Raw genomic sequence first — 19,489 nt, 5'->3', positions numbered from 1 at the left:
ATGCAGGAGCTGTCCTTGACCATCCTTCTCTTTCCTCGGTTCCTTAATCCTCTGTGTCCAAGGCACCAGTGGAGTCTGAGGAGCCCATGCAAATGGGTACTATGTCCTCTCAGCAACGGAAGGAACATCACCTGTAGAATGACCTGTGTTTTTACTGTGGCAGTCCTGCACATCAACTGTGATCCTATCCTTCTAGGCCGAAGGTGGAAACTTCAGCGTCTGCATGATGATCAGGGAGATCACTTAGACGCACAGGTATTTCCAGCAATGTCTGATAGGGTTCTTTTGCCTGTTGTAGATTTGGGGGCTGCAGCAAATTTTGTTAATTTTAATTTTGTATCTGTCTTGGGTCTCAAGGTTAAAAACTACCTGAACCCATTCCAGTGTCTGGAGTGGATACTATTCCATTATCCAGAGGGTTTATTGAGTAAATAACATTGATTTGTTTATGATGGGTCTATTCATTACAATGTTCATTATATGTCACAAAAAACTTGTCTGCTGATATCATTTTGGCATTACTCTGGTTGAGACCACATAGTCTAGTTTTAAATTGAAGGGCTGGATCTTCAATCTTTCTGGGTCTGTAAGACAGGCTATTAAAGAATGTATTAAAGATATATATATATATATATATATATATATATATTAAATACAATATTCAAATTTGCGATATTTCAGGAATATTAGGGTGAATATTCATCATATATTCAAGAATTTGTGATCTCCAGTCATTATTTGATTATTGCGAAAATCAGCAATTGGAAAATTTGCAATTAAAATTTGCGATATACGAAAATTTGTGATCAACACTACTCCTAAAGTCAAAGATATTGCAACCTTCTCATTGGCCCACAAGCAAGAAGCAGTGAGGGATCATGGGTACTGATGAAAAAAAAATCTAGAATATTCGCAATTGCAAAGATATAGCGCTACAGTCTAGATATTTGGGAATTCTCGAAGTGCCAATATTTGCCTCCTCATCCTCCACATCATCTTCCACCCAGTCTTCACCCGTGCCCTCCTTGTCAGTCTGCACACTTTCGAAATCCCCAGCAGTTGGCTTCTGTGTTTCATCATCATCCGAGACGTGCTGCGATGGTCCTCCCATTTACTCATCTTGAAAGATAAGTGGTTGGGCATCGGTGCACTCAATATCTTCCACTTCTGGGGCAGGGCTAGGTGGATGGCCCTGGGAAAGCCTGCTAACAGAGTCATCAAAAAGCAGAAGATACTGCTGCATGACTTGGGGCTCAGACTGCTTGGCTGATTTGCAAGGGGATGAGGTGAAAGACTGATGGACATCATCTTCAGGTGCCAACTGTGGTCTTTCAGCAGGAGACAATGTGAAGGAACTGGATCCACTGTCAGCAACCCAATCTACTATCGCCTGTACTTGTTCAGGCCTCACCATTCGTAGAGCCGCATTAGGCCCGACCAAATACGGCTGCAGGTTTTGTCGCCTACTCGCACCTGAGGAAGGTGTTTCACTTGTGCATGTAGCTGGCACAGATCGAGCAAAGTCCTCTCCCTGCAACAGGAGCTCCACCAGCAGCACCACGACCTGGGCCATGTCCCTTATTTGACACTCTCCTCATATTTTTCAAATTTAGGATCTTGCTCTAAATGGGTGTTTAATTTAAAGTAGAATAGATCGACAATATGTAAAGGGTGTATCTCACATGGCCTGAACAAGACTAGGCCTCAATTAAAGATTTTTTTGCCCAAAATGGCTGTATTTCAAATACCTGAATCAAACCCCTGCATGTAAAGGGTGTATCTCACATGGCCTAAACCAGTATAGGCCTGAATTTAAGATTTCTTTGCCCAAAATGGCTGTATTTCAAATGCCTGAATCAAACCCCGGTATGTAGAGGGTGTATCTCACAGGGCCTGAACCAGTGTAGGCCTAAATTAAAGATTTCTTTGCCCAAAATCGCTGTATTTCAAATACCTGAATCAAACCCCTGTATGTAGAGGGTGTATCTCACAGGGCCTGAATGAGTGTAGGCCTGAATTCAATATTGGTGCACCAAATGGCGGTATTTCAAATCTCTGAATCTAACCTAAATGTATTAAGGGTGTATCTCACAATGACATCTGCAGCAAAGGCTGCCAACAAATTATTTTCTGCCCAAATAAGTGTTTGTTTAACAACTGAATTTGACAGCAATATATAAGCCTGTAATTTCACACGTGCTGATGCTGCAAGGCCTGAAAATTGTGGTTTTTGGCAAAAAAAGTGTGTTTTTAAAACCCCAGAAAATTATGGGTGTATTTCTAGCTTAAATTGCACACTGACTAATCCAGATGTTGTAGATTGCCCCAAAAAATGGTGAGCATGCTTAAAATGGCAAAAGCGCCAACCCGAACCCGAACTTTTACTGAAATGTTCTGGTTCGGGTCCGCGGTCCAGATGTTGTAGATTGCCAAAAAAGTGTTTTTTTTTGGTAACAGAATATGAAAGCTGTATATATTAAACTTGAATTTAACACGTGCAGAATAGGAAAATACAGTTTTTGGGCAAAAAAAGTGTTTTTAAAACCCCAGAAAATGATGGCTGTATTTCTAGCTTAAATTGCACACTGACTAATCCAGATGTTGTAGATTGCCCCAAAAAATGGTGAGCATGCTTAAAATGGCAAAAGCGCCAACCCGAACCCGAACTTTTACTGAAATGTTCTGGTTCGGGTCCGCGGTCCAAAAATCCTAAAGTTTGCTCAACCCTACTAATAAGCCCTTTTTTCCCACTAATACAAGCCAGAAAAATCTTTAGAACAGGGGTGCACAACGTTTTTTGGCCTGGGGGCCACATTGTCACATCGCTCTATTTCAAGGGGCCGCAAATAAAACAAAATGTTGATCGGCGCTCATCTGCTTATTACACAAGCCAGTGCAAAGTGACTGGGGAGGAATGATCACTGCCACAGTCATCGCACCTTCATTTAGATTACATGGTACGTTGTGCTGCAGATAATCGTACATGTTTCATCCTGATAAAATATGCAAATCAGCCGACAAATAAGCAATTCCTTGTTTATCGACTGATCAGCTGCACGATTATGGCGGCCAGATATAAGATATGAGCGTTCCTATGAACATTTTTTCCCAGTTATTGTCTCAAATATCGTGCTGCGGCATAGCCCCTGAAACCGAAGAATTATACTTACCTGTTCCCCACCACTCCGGTCCTTCGCACTGCCCCGCCGTTTACACCTGGCAGTGCATGGACATGGTCATACACCACTCAAGCAAATGACTGGCCTAGGCTACTTTCACACTAGCGTTTTAGTTTTCCGGTATTGAGATCCGTCATAGGGGCTCAATACCAGAAAAAAAACGTTTCAGTTTTGTCCCCATTCATTGTCAATGGGGACAAAACTGAACTGAACGGAATGCTCCAAAATTCATCCTGTTCCGTTTAGTTGCATTCCCATACCGGAGAGCAAACCGCAACATGTTGTAGTTTGCTTTCCGTCCTGGGATGCGGAGCAAGACGGATCCAGCATGACCCCCAATGCAAGTCAATGAGGATGGATCAGTTTTCTCTGCCACAATCTGCCACAATAAAAAAACGTATCTGTCCTCAATTGACTTTCAGTGGAGTTCATGACGAATCCGTCTTGGCAATGTTACAGATAATACAACCGGATCCATTCATAACGGAAGCAGATGGTTATATTATCAGTAACGGAAGCGTTTTTGCTGAACCCTGCCAGATCTAGTAAAAACGCTAATGTGAAAGTAGCGGTGATGTGGCCACAAGCAGCGTGTCACTTCTGAAGCCAGTTATTGACTGGAGCCGTGCAAGTGACCATCGCCATGCACTGCCAGTTGTAAACAGCACGGGGACCGGAAGATGGAGGCAGCGGAGGCAGCGCACAGGACCGGAGCAGCTGGAGCAGGAAATTATGAATCTTTTCTTTCAGAGGCCATGCTGCAGGAACATTTTTACCAGAAAAGTGGCAACATTTACTTCCATTCTGTCTCCTATTCATAAATCAGTGCTTTCCTTCACTGCAGAGGACAGAGCTCACTGGTTATTACCCTCTCCTGCCAATCCAGTTATAGGCGCCCTGCAGTAACCAGTAAGCACTTTACATTGCTAGTGGGGAAGGCGCCTATTGTTAAACACTTTAATGACCAGGCCTGAAAAGGCCTTAAAAACCAGACACTTTAGGCTGGGTTCACACGGGCGTGTCCGGATTAGGTCCGGATGCGTCCCGGTGTATTGCGGCAAACCCGCGCGATTAGGTACGCAATTGCAGTCAGTTTTGACTGCGATTGCGTTCCGATGTTCAGTTTTTATCACGCGGGTGCAATGTGTTTTGCACTCGCGTGATAAAAAACCGACTGTGGTACCCAGACCCGAACTTCTTCACAGAAGTTCAGGTTTGGGTTAGTTGTAGTGTAGATTGTATTATTTTCCCTTATAACATGGTTATAAGGGAAAATAATAGCATTCTGAATACAGAATGCTTAGTACAAGGTCAATTGAGGGTTAAAAAAATTAAAAGAAATTAACTCACCTTGTCCTCTTCATTGCGCAGTTCCCGGTCTCTTCTGATGAGCTGTTGGCTAAAGGACCTTTGGTGACGTCAGATCACATGCTCCAATCACATGGTACATCACCACGGTGATGTACCATGTGATTGGAGCATGTGATCTGACGTCACCAAAGGTCCTTTAGCCGACAGCTCATCAGAAGAGACCGGGAACTGCGCAATGAAGAGGACAAGGTGAGTTAATTTCTTTTATTTTTTTTAACCCTCAATTGACCTTGTACTAAGCATTCTGTATTCAGAATGCTATTATTTTCCCTTATAACCATGTTATAAGGGAAAATAATACAGTGAATAGACTGTCACCTAGCAACCATGAGTGAAAATCGCACCGCATCCGCACTTGCTTGCGGATGCTTGCGATTTTCACTCAGCCCCATTCATTTCTATGGGGCCTGTCCTGCGTTACAAACGCAGAATATAGAGCATGCTGCGATTTTAAAGCATTGCAGAAGTGATGCGTGAAAAAAATCGCTCATGTGCACAGCCCCATAGAAATGAATGGTGCCGGATTCAGTGCGGGTGCAATACGTTCACCTACCGCATTGCACCCGCGCGGAAATCTCGCCCGTGTGAACTCAGCCTTATTGTGATTTAGTGCTCAAACGGTTGTAACTATGTATTATCTATTATTTGTTGGACTACCAAAATAATTTTTGAAGCAATTTTTATTTGGGGGAGACTGTACAAAAAGTTTTTAAAAAGTATTTTGTTTTTTTCAAACTATAGCTCCTTATTTTTAAAATATGCAAACTGATACCAAAATAAATGATTATAATTAGTAACATATTTTGTGTAGGCCGTTTTGTTATATAATATATAGTTTCATGTGAATAGGGCGGTAACGGTGATGGTTTTGGCTGGTGTAGGTGTTTTTTCTTTTATTATTACATTTTTTCATTATTTTTTTTAACTTAATCTTTTATATATTTCTGCTACATAATATGTCCCCCAAGATGTCATAAAAAGACCTTGGGGACACCGTAACTTTTTAAAATTTTGCACTTTTTCCTTTTTAGTTTTTACTGTTATTTGTATTTGATTGTATTATTTTTTTCTAATTGGTTTATTACTTATTTTTTTAAGTATATTTTTGCCATATAATAATAATAATAAAATACAAATAAAATAAAAATAAATAAAAAAATAAATAAAAAAATACAAGGGACACAAGAGGTCATAAAAAAACTGTTGGAGGACAATGAACACGTTTCCTTTTTTATTTTATTTGTATTTTATTATTTTTTTCTTTTTTTAATTTCCTTTTTATTTTATTTGTATTTTATTATTATAATTTTTTTTCTAAATATATTTTTGCTACATAATATGTCCCCCAAGGGGTCCTAAAAAGACTGTTGTGGGACAGTGAACTTTAGCACTTTTTCCATTTTATTGTATTTCATTTTTTCATTTTTTTATAATTTTTATCATTTTTTTTGTGCCACATATTTAATTTCTCTTTTCTTTTATTTATATTTTGTTATATTTTTTTATTTAGTTTTCAATTTCTTTGAAATAATTTTTTTTACCCCTTTTTCTTTTTTTTTTTTTTTTTACATATTATACTATTTTCTCTGTAACTGGAGCATCCAAAGGAGCCCTAGTTACAGGGAAACTAGCCCGCTGGAGGGGGGGCTTTGTACCAGGGCAGAGCTGATCAGGGTCAGGGTCTACTGACCCTGCAGCTCTGCTCTCCTCTGCCCCAAGACACCCAGTGGTCACATGATTGCCGGGTCCACACTGCAGAGCGCTCATAGGGGTGAAGGCAGAAGCTCTGATAAAGCGCTTCTGTCTTCTCCTCGGCTTCCCCGCTCTAACTACTAGCCGGGGACCCTTTCGGCTCCTGCTACAGTGCAGGAGCAAAACCTGTGATCCATCTGCTGTGAGGCGCTCCAGGCAGAAACACAGCTGATCGCAGGATCAGCTGTGTTTCTGTTCAGCAGGATGGGGGCCGCAAACCATGGCGGGCCGCAGGTTGTGCACCCTTGCTTTAGAATATATATACGGTAACTGCACCACACAAGGGCAAATAAGACAGAAATATTTCCTTGTAATAAACCCTGTTACTGGCTGTATAAAACAGCACTTGCACTCTAATAAGAACGGTTTGCTGGAATGACAGAGCTGTATAATGCCAATTTGGATCTGCAGTCAGTGCAGCAAGGTGTAATAGGATTGTTCCTATTACCCAGGCTGTGAACTCCTCTACAGAGACTTGTTCTGCTTCAGTACTGTGGAATGATTCCTCTATATCCTTTCCCTGAATTTCTATACAGCAAAAGAAAAGTTTTAAAAGTATTTTCTACCACTGTCCCTAGCGCCTGCTGACATCTCTTTCTGCACTAAGTACACTGGAAAATGGCTGAATCCAAGGGCTGTGGAATCACAGGGCTGGCTGCTGATTGGCGCCATGCGTGGCATTGTGGGTGATCCCTCATTTCCAGAATTCCTTGCTCCATGTCCTAACATGTGCAGCAGCCATTTTAGGAAAAAAATTGCTTCATTACCACAAAGCGTGAGGAAATTCGGATTCGGTATTAATAACATTTTTCCTGAAATTCAGATCGAATTCCACTTCGTCAACTTCGATTCGCTCATCTCTAGTGTCGAGGAAAAAACATGGGTGCCAGCTCGGGATGTTCATGCTCCTCATTTAAAGAGACAGTTTCATCTTAAATTTCCACTAAAGCCTGCTCCCCATGTTGAAGGGGGGGGGGGGGGGGGTGAATGTCATAAACTTACCTGTCCAAGCTCCAGCAGTGCAATCATCAGCCTCAGCACGGCCATGGCAGGAGGTACTTGCTGCTGAGCTACACCCTGTGGTGATGCGACAGCATCCTTAGCAACAGGATGCAATGCTCTGCTTCTCCCTGCAGTGGGTGTGTGCTGGAGGAAATTAGCAGTGGGCTGATTGCTTAGCTGCTCTATTCCTATGCAGTAGTATTTCTGACTAATGGAGTGCCTATCATGAGCTGATCCAGGGACTTGGTGCTCTATTTAAACTCCTTCCTGGCCATATAGCAGTGCCAGTGATTGTATTGTTTGGACTCACTAGCTAGGTTCCTGGTACTTGTTTCTGTGCTAATTTGGATGGCTTGTGTTTTGGACCTCGGCTCATCCGTTGGCCACTCTCTGTCTCTTGTGATTTGTACTGTGCATCTCGTTTGATTCTGAGCTTGGCTCATCTTTTTACCACTCTGTCTCTCATTTTTGTACTGTGTTGTCCTCCTGGTTCTGACACATTTACATACAACTCTGCCTTTGTGTCATTTAACTGCAGGTGTTTGTCTGTCTGCAACTTAATAGCATATGGACTGTCGACCAGTTGCGGTCTTGCTAGCAAAGGCTTTCATTACATTTAGGTAGGGAAAGCAGGCTGGGTTCTAGGTTGGGGCTCATTGTGTCTGTTCCTACTTACAGGCGTTACATAATGCCTTGCTGTCAATTAACAGTTAAACCCCTTCACAAATTTATTTTGTCCAAGAAATTAAAGTAATTTACAATCAGAATGTGAATTCCTTCTTTTATTCCAGACACCGCGCTCCGCCTGTAGTGAGATTTGTCTTTGTGGATACAGAAAGGCCTACTTGGAAGGAAAACATAAATGCTGCTACTACTGTGCCCCCTGTGCAGAAGGCGAGATCTCCAACCAGACTGGTGAGTGATGGATATTTATCAATCTTTTGGGATTACTCTTTTGAACTGGTCATAATTGATGTTTAAAAGTAAATGTTCAAAACCTCCTCAGTCACGATGAAAATCTGCCTACAGCAATAGAGGTAATAAGCGATTAGGAGAATGAGGCTGTCATTTATGAGAAAACAACAGTGGCTTTTTGGGATCATTTTTGTGGGGAATGCATGGGAGAAGGCGATTGTGGGAAGAAGAGATAAGAGGAGAATAAAGAAGGAGGTCAGATCAGAGATTGCATGTACAATAGGAAGGTATTGGGAGATCAGGTCACAGATGTAGAAGGCTTGGTATATCATAATGAGGCACCATCAGCCACGGCAGATCTATTTACTAGCCTCAGCTTCAGGTGTGTGAAAATCTTCACAGATCCAGGCCTCATTCATTTTGACGAAAGTGATCTTCTGTATATCAACAGAGCTTTGTCCATTTGAAGAAAGGCCAGAGTCCAGTTAGGACTGAACCTGGGTGTTGAGGTTGTATGTCTTCATTTGCAAATTTGTGTCAGCATAATGCGGCACATGAAAAAAATTGCCCACACTTCGGTGCTGCCGTGCACTTTGGTAGACAGCGACAGGCTCGAGGAATGGCCCACCTTCTGTTCTACATGTGTGTGCAGGGCTGGTACTGCCTTTTTGGCAAAGAAATGACGGCTTGGGACTCTCCACATCGGTTCGGCACAAGTCATCAGTTCTCTGAAAGGAGCAGAGTCCACTACTTGGAAAGGAAGGGACTGGCAGCACCAACAACTTAGATAGAAGCACGTTCAGCTTCTGCACCGTTGGATGAGTGCACTCATACTGTTGTCTCTTGGCAATCACTTCGGTGATCGATTGCTGACGGAATAATTGATGAAGAATACGAGGGCGAGGAGCATAAGGACCAGCAGTTGATGGGAAGGACAGACAGCTCCCTTCGGCTAAGGTGGTGGAGCCTTGACTGCCTGAAATTGGCTGCGTGCCACTGGGTGAAGCAGCGGTTGCTGCATCAGGCTGGACCACCACATCAGAGCCACAGTTCTTCCAGGCCACTTTATGGTGACACTGCATATATTGACGCAGGGCCGTTGTGACAACATTGATACCCTGGCCATGCTTCACCTTCATCCCACAGATGCTACACATGGCCATGTTCACCTCCTCCTCTGGTTGCTTAACAAAAAACTGCCACACCGCCAAATAAGTGATTTTTACCTCCAACACTCCACACTGACTGACTGCTACCATAGCTGCCTCCGTGAACCCGTGCACCGCTACTTTTTGGTAGGTAGGCTCCTGCGAAGCGGGTGGTCTACCCCGGGCACGTTTGGCTCCTGACCTCCCACTGCTGCCACCCTGTGACTCCCGGCCATACTATGGACTTGCTGGCTCCACTGCTGCCTCATGGGCAAGCTGCCACCCTCTTCTCTCAATGATGATGAAGCCCCTTTGTCATCCAGCTCCCAAGTGCGATCAGCTACATCATTATCGAGTACTGTCTGCATGTCACTGATGTCCTCCTCAACCATCTCTTGGTCAGGAGCCTGACTTCTCACAACACCAGCTCCCACACCACTCTCCTCATCACTACTTGCCCGCCTAGTAGAGGAAGAGGCAGATGTCTCCTCCACATCTTGGCTTGGCAGTAGCTGCTGACTCCTCTAGTAGCTCGTCCTCACTGTATAGTGGAGCTAAGCCCACAGCATACAATACTTCTCTGACTGAGGGAACAGTAAAGTACAGAGGCAGGTAACGGACAGGTGAGGGCACAGGGCCTGCTCCCGGGCCATGTTAACTAAGGGATGTGTCTGACGAACCCACCAACTCTTGGCTAGGGGTGTCTAATGTCACTTGGGACAAAGTGGATGACCAAGTCAACCATTCAAAAACCACTGGGTTGCTGGTCAAGACACGACCGCTAGATGACAGCAGGAGCTCAGGATTCTCGTTGCGACTCTTGCTGCCATGCCCCCTTACTCTACTGAAAAGTGTGCCTGCGCCAGAAACTTTAGGCCTCTGCCACTCCCCTGTGCAGGGCCTGGCACTTTGCTGTCTGACATACTGTTAGATCAAATAAATCTATAAAAAGGAAACTAAAATACCCCCAATAAAGTCTGTAATTTTCAGACTTCACCAAACAACGGCTAATAAGCCCTCCCCCCCCACACACTAATACACACAAAAAAGGGCTTTAGAACATATAACTGCACTGCTGAACGGCAAATATATTTTTCCACTTATACACACCACAAAAGGCTTTAGAACATCTAACTGCACCGCTGAATGGCAAATATTATTTTTTCTTTTTTCACTAATTCACGCCACAAAAGGCTTTAGAACATATAACTGCACCGCTGAATGGAAAAAATATTTTTCTTTTGCCATTATTACACGACAAAAAGGCTTTAGAACATATAACTGCACTGCTGAACGGCAAATATATCTTTATTTTTCCACTAATACATGCCACAAAGGGCTTTTGAACATATAACTGCACCGCTGAATGGCAAATATTATTTTTTCTTTTTTCACTAATTCACGCCACAAAAGGCTTTAGAACATATAATTGCACAGCTGAACGTCAAATAAATTTTTCTTTTGCCACTAATACAGGCCACAAAAGGCTTTAGAACATATAACTGCACTGCTGAACGGCAAATATATCTTTATTTTTCCACTAATACATGCCACAAAAGGCTTTAGAACATATAACTGCACTGCTGAATGCCAAATATATTTCTGCTTTGCCACTAATACATGCCACAAAAGGCTTTAGAACATATAACTGCACCGCTGAACAGCAAATATATTTTTATTTTTCCACTAACACACACCATAAAAGGCTTTAGAACATATAACTGTACTGCTGAATGGCAAATATTATTTTTTCTTTTTTCACTAATTCACGCCACAAAAGGCTTTAGAACATATAACTGCACCGCTGAACGGCAAATATATTTTTATTTTGCCACTATTACACGACAAAACGTACTTTAGAACATAATACTGCACCACAGAACGGCAAATATATTTCTGCTTTGCCACTAATACATGCCACAAAAGGCTTTAGAACATATAACTGCACCGCTGAACGGCAAATATATTTTTATTTTGCCACTATTACACGACAAAACGTACTTTAGAACATAATACTGCACCACAGAACGGCAAATATATTTTTCTTTGCCACTAATACAAGCCACAAAAGGCTTATTAACATATAACTGCACCGCTGAACGGCAAAAATATTTTTCTTTTGTCACTAATACACGACAAAAAGGTCTGTAATTTGAGCTTTTCACCACACAACGGCTAATAAGCCCTTTTTTCCCACTAATACAAGCAAAAAAAGGTTTTAGAACACGTAACAGCACCGCATAAGGGCAAATAAGTAGAAATATTTCCTTGCAAAACACCCTGTTAATTGCTGTTACACCCAATAACATGAACGGTTTGCTGGAACTACAGAGCTGTATAATGGCAATTTCGATCCCCAGTCAGTACAGCAAGGTGTAATAGGATTGTTCATATTACCCAGGCTGTAACCTCCCCAACTGAACCCTGTTCAACATAAATACTGTGGAATGAGTCCTCCCTATCCTTTCCCTACACCTTCAATAATCTTTCCCTGTAAATCGTTTTTTTAGCACAATTAAGTTTTTTCTAGCACTGTCACTAGCGCCTGCTGATGTCTCTCCCTGCACTAAATACACTCGAAAATGGCAGAATCCAAGATGGCTGAGGCTATTTATAGGGCTGTGACATCTTAGTGTTGGCTGGCTGGCTGCTGTTTGGCTGCATGCATGGCATTATGGGTGATCTCGCCTTCCCAGAGTTAATTGCTCCATGTCCTCAAACGTGCAGCAGCCATTTTAGGAAAAAATGCGATTCATTACCATGAAGCTTGAGTTAATTCGGATTTGGTGCGAATCAAATTTTTCCAGAAATTCGGATCGAATTCCACTTCATCAGCTTTGATTCGCTCATCTCTAATACTTTCCTGGCTGTTTTTGTTGCTTGTAGCGGGGAATGCAGGAGATGGGTGACGCAGCAGGAATTGGTGAGAAGCCTCCTAGTCAGACAAGCGGTTGTAAGACGTCTGTAAGATGTCTGCTTGCAGCTACATACTCAGTGTTTCCTGTTAATAACGTAATTCGGCCTTCCTTTCGAAGGGATGAAAATATTCCTCTATTTAGCTTTGATAGCAAGGGTCTAAAAACATAATTGCATTGGTACTGCTGCCTTCCCTGTTTCTTGTTCCCTTGTACATTTAACGAAGGAGTCGCACTGCCTCACTTTGGCTATATTTCCTGAGCCTTGATAAGGATAGGATAAGTCAGCTTTTTAGTGATGCCAAACAACGAGATTCCACCAGAGGATAGTCTTTGTCACAAATCAACTCTTCTGTAGATATAAAGGTAAAGGCACATAGTGGTTTTATTATACTCACAAAAGTATAAAATCAATAGGCATAGAACAAGGTATAAAAGTTGTCCGTGATTACAAAACCGCCCGACCCAGGTTTCGCCACACCAGCTTCATCTTGTTCTATGCCTATTGATTTTATACTTTTGCGAGTATATTAAAACCAATTTCTATATTGAAGATTGGTGGACCTTCACTATGTGCCTTAACCTTTATATTTACAGAAGGGTTGTTTTGTGACAAAGACTATCCTCTGGTGGAATCTCGTTGTTTGGCATCACTAAAAAGCTGACTTATCCTATCCTTATCAAGGCTCAGGAAATATAGCCAAAGTGAGGCAGCGCAACTCTTTCATTGAATTGACTGTTTTTAATGTGAATGAGCTCGCTTCACACGGTGGTCTGCGACGCCAAAAGAAGAGAAGAAAACACAGTCGTGAACTTTTATTTTATTTTGTTTTTTGTTTATTATTTTTTCTATTTTTTTTCTATTTTATTTGTATTATTATTATTTCATTTAAAGAGACATTATTGTTCCCTTGTAAGTTCAGGATCCGGCCGCTGCCAACCAAATGTAGTGGATCGCTAGTGCGACATAGGATTTGTCCGCCGGTTTTCCAAGGGTTACTTTGGGATCAAGTAGTTAGCACAGGAATAACATCATCAGTAGTAAATAAAAACCATCCACAAATATCCCATCACTTTTCCCCATAACTGCACGACACACAGTATCAGGAGCAGAACCCTGTTTAATGCCACATACCCTGCTTTTATCAACTCTCCCATGCAAGGGAGACACCCACAGAAAATTATACATTCTTCAATCACAAACTGGTTACAGCCCACAAATCCCCTTCTCTCAGCCTGAGAAGTAATCCAATCAATAGTACAGTTGAAACATCCATTGTAGCCATTATGTTTCTACTGAACAACCAGACTAATGCTCAGCAGGGCACTGATTACTTTTTGTCTTACAACTAACAAACCATAGGGAATTGAACATAATATTGCAACAATAAACATTATGGACAGCCAAGATTAAGGACGTTGGATAGTAGCCAAACACAATCCGCTACAATAATTATCCAGTAATCATCAGAATGCTTAATGGGAAGGATAAGCCTGTCATTACATAAGCAAGCAAGCATACAGTTTACCGTTCTCACCAGTGTGATTGAGGATACAGTTTTTTCCAGCTCTGACCCCTACTGAAATGATTCGTCATCATGGTTAGTGTTGTCATCATCATCATCATCAGTCTCATCCTCCTGCACAAGCAACTCCTTTTACTTCTGCTCCTTTTCCTCCACCAGTTGCAGCTCCTCATCCTCCACTTACAGTACTCCTCCATGGGACTTTCTCCTTGTAGGTCCCTAACAGCTACACAATGGCTAGCAAGATATGTAATCTGTTCTTCTTCCACCATTCCTTTTTGCATGAGCATAAGTGTCTGCTGTAAGATAAATATCAAGGGGATGAACAAAGTTTATGGCCTCTTCGAAGGGCCCGAGTACACAACAGTCGTCTCTGATGAGCTGCCACTGCCTGACCTTAAAACAACATATGCTCCCTGCTGAGGCGGTCTGGTGCATGACAAAATCAGTTATGGCTATATGCTGTGTGTATAGATGCTCTAGCATGTACAATTTGGAATTCCACCAAGTTGGAAAGTTGCAGATCAAGCAGTATAATGGCAGACCATTCTGTCGCTACAAGTCCAAGAGTGAATTCCGTGCTGCATAAGAATGGCAGAAATGTGAGGACAGTCTCCTGGACTTGGCCAGATCCCTCTGCAAGCCACTGTGCTTTTTCAAAAAGTGTTGCATGACTATATTTATCACGTGTGGCACGGAGGGAGCATGTGCTATTTCTCAGTGCAGTTATGATGCACCTGCCATTGTCGCAGACCACCTTGCACAGGAGAGACAGACTGCAGGATGTTTGCTGCTTGATGCACTTTAGCAAATTATTGGCTGTGAGGCTACTCTCACCAAGGTCAGTCAACTCTAACATGGTACGGCAACGCCTCATTTGCCCTGCTTCTTTTGAGGACAGGAGGATGTTCATGGAGGAGGATGTGGAGGAGGAAGATACTGTAAGTGCTTGGTGTGGTAACTGAACAAATGTGGAGGTGTCAATAGGACCTGGCTTGCCTCGCCACTGCTGCGAAAAACATTGACCCAGTTGATTGTGAAAGGCATTTACTGACCCTGCATCACCAGTCCCCAAGCTGACCATAATAGATGAAGATATGGCCCGGGCAGTTTATTGGGAGGTTCAGGCTGTACATTGCCTCTGCTCTATATTGCCACTATCAGCATGGCCACCACCCTATTTCGCTGATGTCACCACCTCCTCGGCACACTGAATCGGTTCCATGCTATAGTCCAACACACAATAATCGTCATTATCATCCTCACCCTTCATGCCACTTTTGTCACAATGTGATGTGGCATTGTGGGCTCCTTGATTCCTTGCTCTTTTTGTTGTCCCGAGTGCCACTATTACTACCACTACCCTTACCGCTACCCCTGTGGCTATAGGTGACACTACTACCACCACCACCACCACCAAAACAGCTACACATGGGGTCCCAAGCCTCCCCCAGTTAATTTCTTTAAATGCGATGTTAATGAATACATTAAAAAAGCCTCCCCTGGACCTACTCCATCTTTCATCGCGTGTAATGGGATTTTGTTGCCTCTTCTTAGGAAAAAAAGAAAGAGCTCCACTAGGAGGGGGCAGTTTTGAGGTTTAATGGAATAGAGGCAGGAGGAATGCTGTGATCGTTGGCTCCAAGGTGCGGTGTCAGACTCAGCGGTGATATCCACATCATCCTACTATGAGAGGATTATTGAACCATATAGACTACAATATCATCCTCTTGGTCTTCATTAATAATGATCTGCTTACACTACTACTACTAGCCACATGGCAGATATTGCTACTGCTGTTTGCATTACTGCCCACATTCTGACTCTCGGATGACGGGCATCTGTCTTTTGTTTTATAGTCTTCCAGTTACCCAACATTTTATTATGAAGCCTATAAATAAAAGTAATGGGTTTGGTACAGAGATTATTAGATGGTACAAGCAAAAACTAGCAAGTGTTTTTTCCATACTTTAAAAACAGAGGTCCAACTAAATGTCCCTCGTTTTCCACAAACACACTGCACACTGGTATTGACAATTCACAGTAGTAATAATGCAATTTTTGCAGTAAAATATCTTTGAACTACATGGTGTTATGCAGCAATGTGCTCACTAACATTGAAAAAAAAATATGCAATGCTAATTGGGGTGCTGGAAATGAGTCTATGAACTATAGAAAGTTTTTTTTTACCAAAAAAGCTGTCTGTCTGTTTATACAGAAAAATATGAATTTGATGCAGGATTTTGTAATGCAAATCTAGTTGCCAGTAAGCTTCATTTAAGAGCTGAGACAGAGACCAGTCACTCACTCCCTTACTCTCTCTATGTCTATATGCTTTGCTTGATTAAAGTCTCCAAAATGTACGCAACCATAGCTCTCTAATTTCTTCCTATACTCTGCTGATAGTGTCCATATCCCACTAGATTAATGTTTTTTGTCTGTAATAGCTTTTTGTCAGATACTGCCACAAGAAATCCTTCCAGGTCACACAATGGTGATTCCTTTTTCTCTGCAGAATACTGCCACCTGATTGGCTGATTAGACTCTGAGAGTCTGAGCCAACCAGGTCAATTCCTACCCCCACTTCCTCCTAGTATCATGTGATCCAACATCTTATTCCTCTCTCATGGTTTTCCCCACGAATATTCATAGTACAATAGTGAAGGGCACCATTTTCATTCAGTTTGTCTGGGAATGAATCGGCAACTCTTCGGATTTGTTTGGCTGATTAATGTTATGTGAAATTTGTAACAATTAGATTTAGAATCAATTTGTTCATCTCTAGAACAAATCTATGTTGTGCCACTCCACTGTTATTCTTACTAGCGGTTAACAGTCTGACACTGGCAGCACTGGACGGTTAGCATCAGGCTGTGTAGGAACCTCTTTCTCTTCTGGTAACACCCAGTTTGACCTTTGTTGAAGAGATCTAACAATTAGTTCATCAATTTCTATTAGGAATTATACACAAATAGCACAGCATAGATTTATAAGAATTGATGTTCCAGAATCTTTATTACAAGGGGAATGCTAGTGGTTACTAAAGCAGACAAGTGAGGGGAGGTGGAAGGAACCCTGTAAAGATAAACACAATGGAATGGTAAGTGTAAGTGTTTGATGTAAATGGGAATTTGGTCATTTTATAACTTATTTTTGATGCATTTAAAATAGGATATTCCTAATCACAGAAACTCAGTGGCATATTCAATGATAAAAAAAAATTATGGGAGTCATTTATCAAACTGATGTAAAGTAGAACTGACTTAGTTGGCAGTTCCACCTTTCATTTTTCACAGCTCCATTGGAAAATGAAAGGTGGAATCTGATTGGTTGCTATGGGCAACTAAGCCAGTTCTACTTTACACCAGTTTGATAAATGACCCTCAATAGTTTTTCACACAGCAAATCTCTGTTCATTTATAGATAGTTTCTTATTTGTCATTTCTTATTTTTAAACTTTTATTTTCTACATGATAAATAAGATTTAAAGATTCAATTTCTTTTCTGCAGATATGGAGGCATGTTTTGAGTGTCCTGAAGACCAGTGGTCTAATGAGAGAAGAGACGCCTGTATCCCGCGACCACTTGACTTCCTGTCATATGAAGATACATTGGGATTATCTCTCATTATTATCAATCTCTTCTTCTGTTCTGTGACGGTCGTTGTGTTGGGGATATTTATAAAGCACAAGAACACGTCAATTGTGAAAGCCAATAACCAGAACCTGAGCTACATCCTGCTACTGTCTCTGCTCTTCTCATTTCTATGTCCTCTCTTATTCATTGGACGTCCCACAAGGATGTCATGTCTTCTCCGACAAGTGACTTTTGGGATAATCTTTAGTGTTGCAGTTTCTTCAATTTTAGCTAAAACAGTCACTGTAGTCTTGGCTTTTCATGCCATCCAACCAGGCAGGACACTGAGGCAGTGGTTGGGGAGACATCTGTCCACATCATTACTCATTACTGGTACAATAGGAGAGGTTGTGATCTGTGTCTTCTGGTTGTCTTTCTCTCCACCATTCCCAGATTATAAGACTGAGATAGAGATTGGAAAGATAATATTACAGTGTAATGAGGGATCTGACAATGCTTTCTACTTGTCCATAGGTTACATTGGATTCCTGTCCGTGTTGACCTTTATTGTAGCATTTTTAGCCAGGAAACTACCAGACACCTTCAATGAGGCTCAGTACATCACCTTCAGCATGCTGATCTTCTGCAGTGTGTGGATCTCCTTCATCCCGGCCTACCTCAGCACCAAGGGGAAGTACATGGTGGCTGTGGAAGTTTTTGCCATCTCATCTTCCAGTGCTGGACTTCTGGGCTGTATCTTCATTCCCAAATGTTACATTATTCTAATGAGACCAGAACTCAACACAAAGTCTAAACTTAGTTTTACACAACAATAGAGGAGAAATATGATTCTTTCCAACACTAGATTCAGTCAGTCTTCTTACTTGTGTGCTTATCTTCTGTGGACAGAGTCAGGGTTCTCATTTCTCTATCAAACCTAAAACTGAGATGATTGAATCTTCATCCATCAGGAACAGTATGTTTTTATAGCTTTGTCTCAGAACCCCCCTCCACCCTCCCTACGAGCAGAGGTACCTACATTCAAGAATTTATCAAACTGTTAATTAATTAAGGTATTTATGTGTTGAACAAAAACATGTCATATCAAAATGTGGTATTGAATTGTAACATTATGGTTAATTAAATAAACTGTAGGCATTTCTTACAAGGATAATGTCATGTATCAGTGGTTCATTCCTAAAAAATAAATTGATTGAATTTGTTTTTGTGCCTTGTTAAAACCAAATTCTAACATGAACTTAGTGTGATTTTTTACATAATCTGCTAAATCCACAGTCCATTTACTGTAAAGGCACATTCTGACCAGATATATTTCTGACATATACACAGGCTGTGCCCCAAGCAACCTCTTCTACAGTGAACTATGAAAAAGGAGTCAGGGGACGACCATTCTTCCTATAGGTTGCCATCATAGAAATAGAGCGTGACTCATGAATCTGGGAGACCAAAGCTTTTTCTGGTGTAGACTTTGAATAGGTCTCAGTGCTTGCTTGGGTTTTAGCTCTAACATCAGCAGTAAGGATCAAGCTCTTGCTTTGCTTTATATAGGGTGATCTCCCATTTCCACTTGTACCTTTCTAGTTCCTGTGCAGTTCTGTTGCACACGTTGACTTAATTTCCAATTAACTGTGAGAGTGCCAGGGGACCAGTCATTAAGTCACCAAATCAGAAATCTCTTGTATCTGTCACAGATGTACCAAGACATATGGATGTCCCCACAACAGTGAGTGGCAGGAGATCATTGAGACTGGCAACACATGGTTTGGTTTGACATGTTTACCTTGTGAATCAATAGGCGTCTGTGTTGTTTCTGGTACTGGCCACACCCTTAAACTCCAGGTGTTGCTATTGTGGTCATTTAACGTTCCCTATTTATAGTTGTCTATATCACTAAAAGTACAGCAAGCGATCAAAAAGGCGTATTCCCTCCAAAATAGTACCAATGTAACCTAACACAATTGCCCAAAAAATAAAAAATAAACTATGGCTCAGAATATGGAGACACTAAAACATATATTTTTTTGTTTTAAAGAAGCTGTTATTGTGTAAAACTTAAAAGTTAATAAAAAAATATACATATTAGG

The 19,489-nt window shown here is 41.6% G+C and overlaps 1 protein-coding gene across 1 annotated transcript in view; it reads left to right on the top strand.

Moving 5' to 3' along the window:
* The window catches only part of LOC122935146 (vomeronasal type-2 receptor 26-like), a 163,956-nt gene extending 145,736 nt beyond the window's left edge, over nucleotides 1-18,220 (top strand). The window contains exons 5-6 of the mRNA XM_044290912.1: nucleotides 8,096-8,219; nucleotides 17,319-18,220. Coding sequence (XP_044146847.1) covers nucleotides 8,096-8,219; nucleotides 17,319-18,220 — 1,026 coding nt within the window. The remainder of the gene's footprint in view (nucleotides 1-8,095; nucleotides 8,220-17,318) is intronic.
* Nucleotides 18,221-19,489: the final 1,269 nt, after the last annotated feature.

The sequence above is a fragment of the Bufo gargarizans genome, chromosome 4, assembly GCF_014858855.1.
Source record: "Bufo gargarizans isolate SCDJY-AF-19 chromosome 4, ASM1485885v1, whole genome shotgun sequence".
Lineage (NCBI taxonomy): Eukaryota > Metazoa > Chordata > Amphibia > Anura > Bufonidae > Bufo > Bufo gargarizans.
Note: the sequence above shows the minus strand (reverse complement) of the source record. Positions and strands in the feature narration are given on the sequence as shown.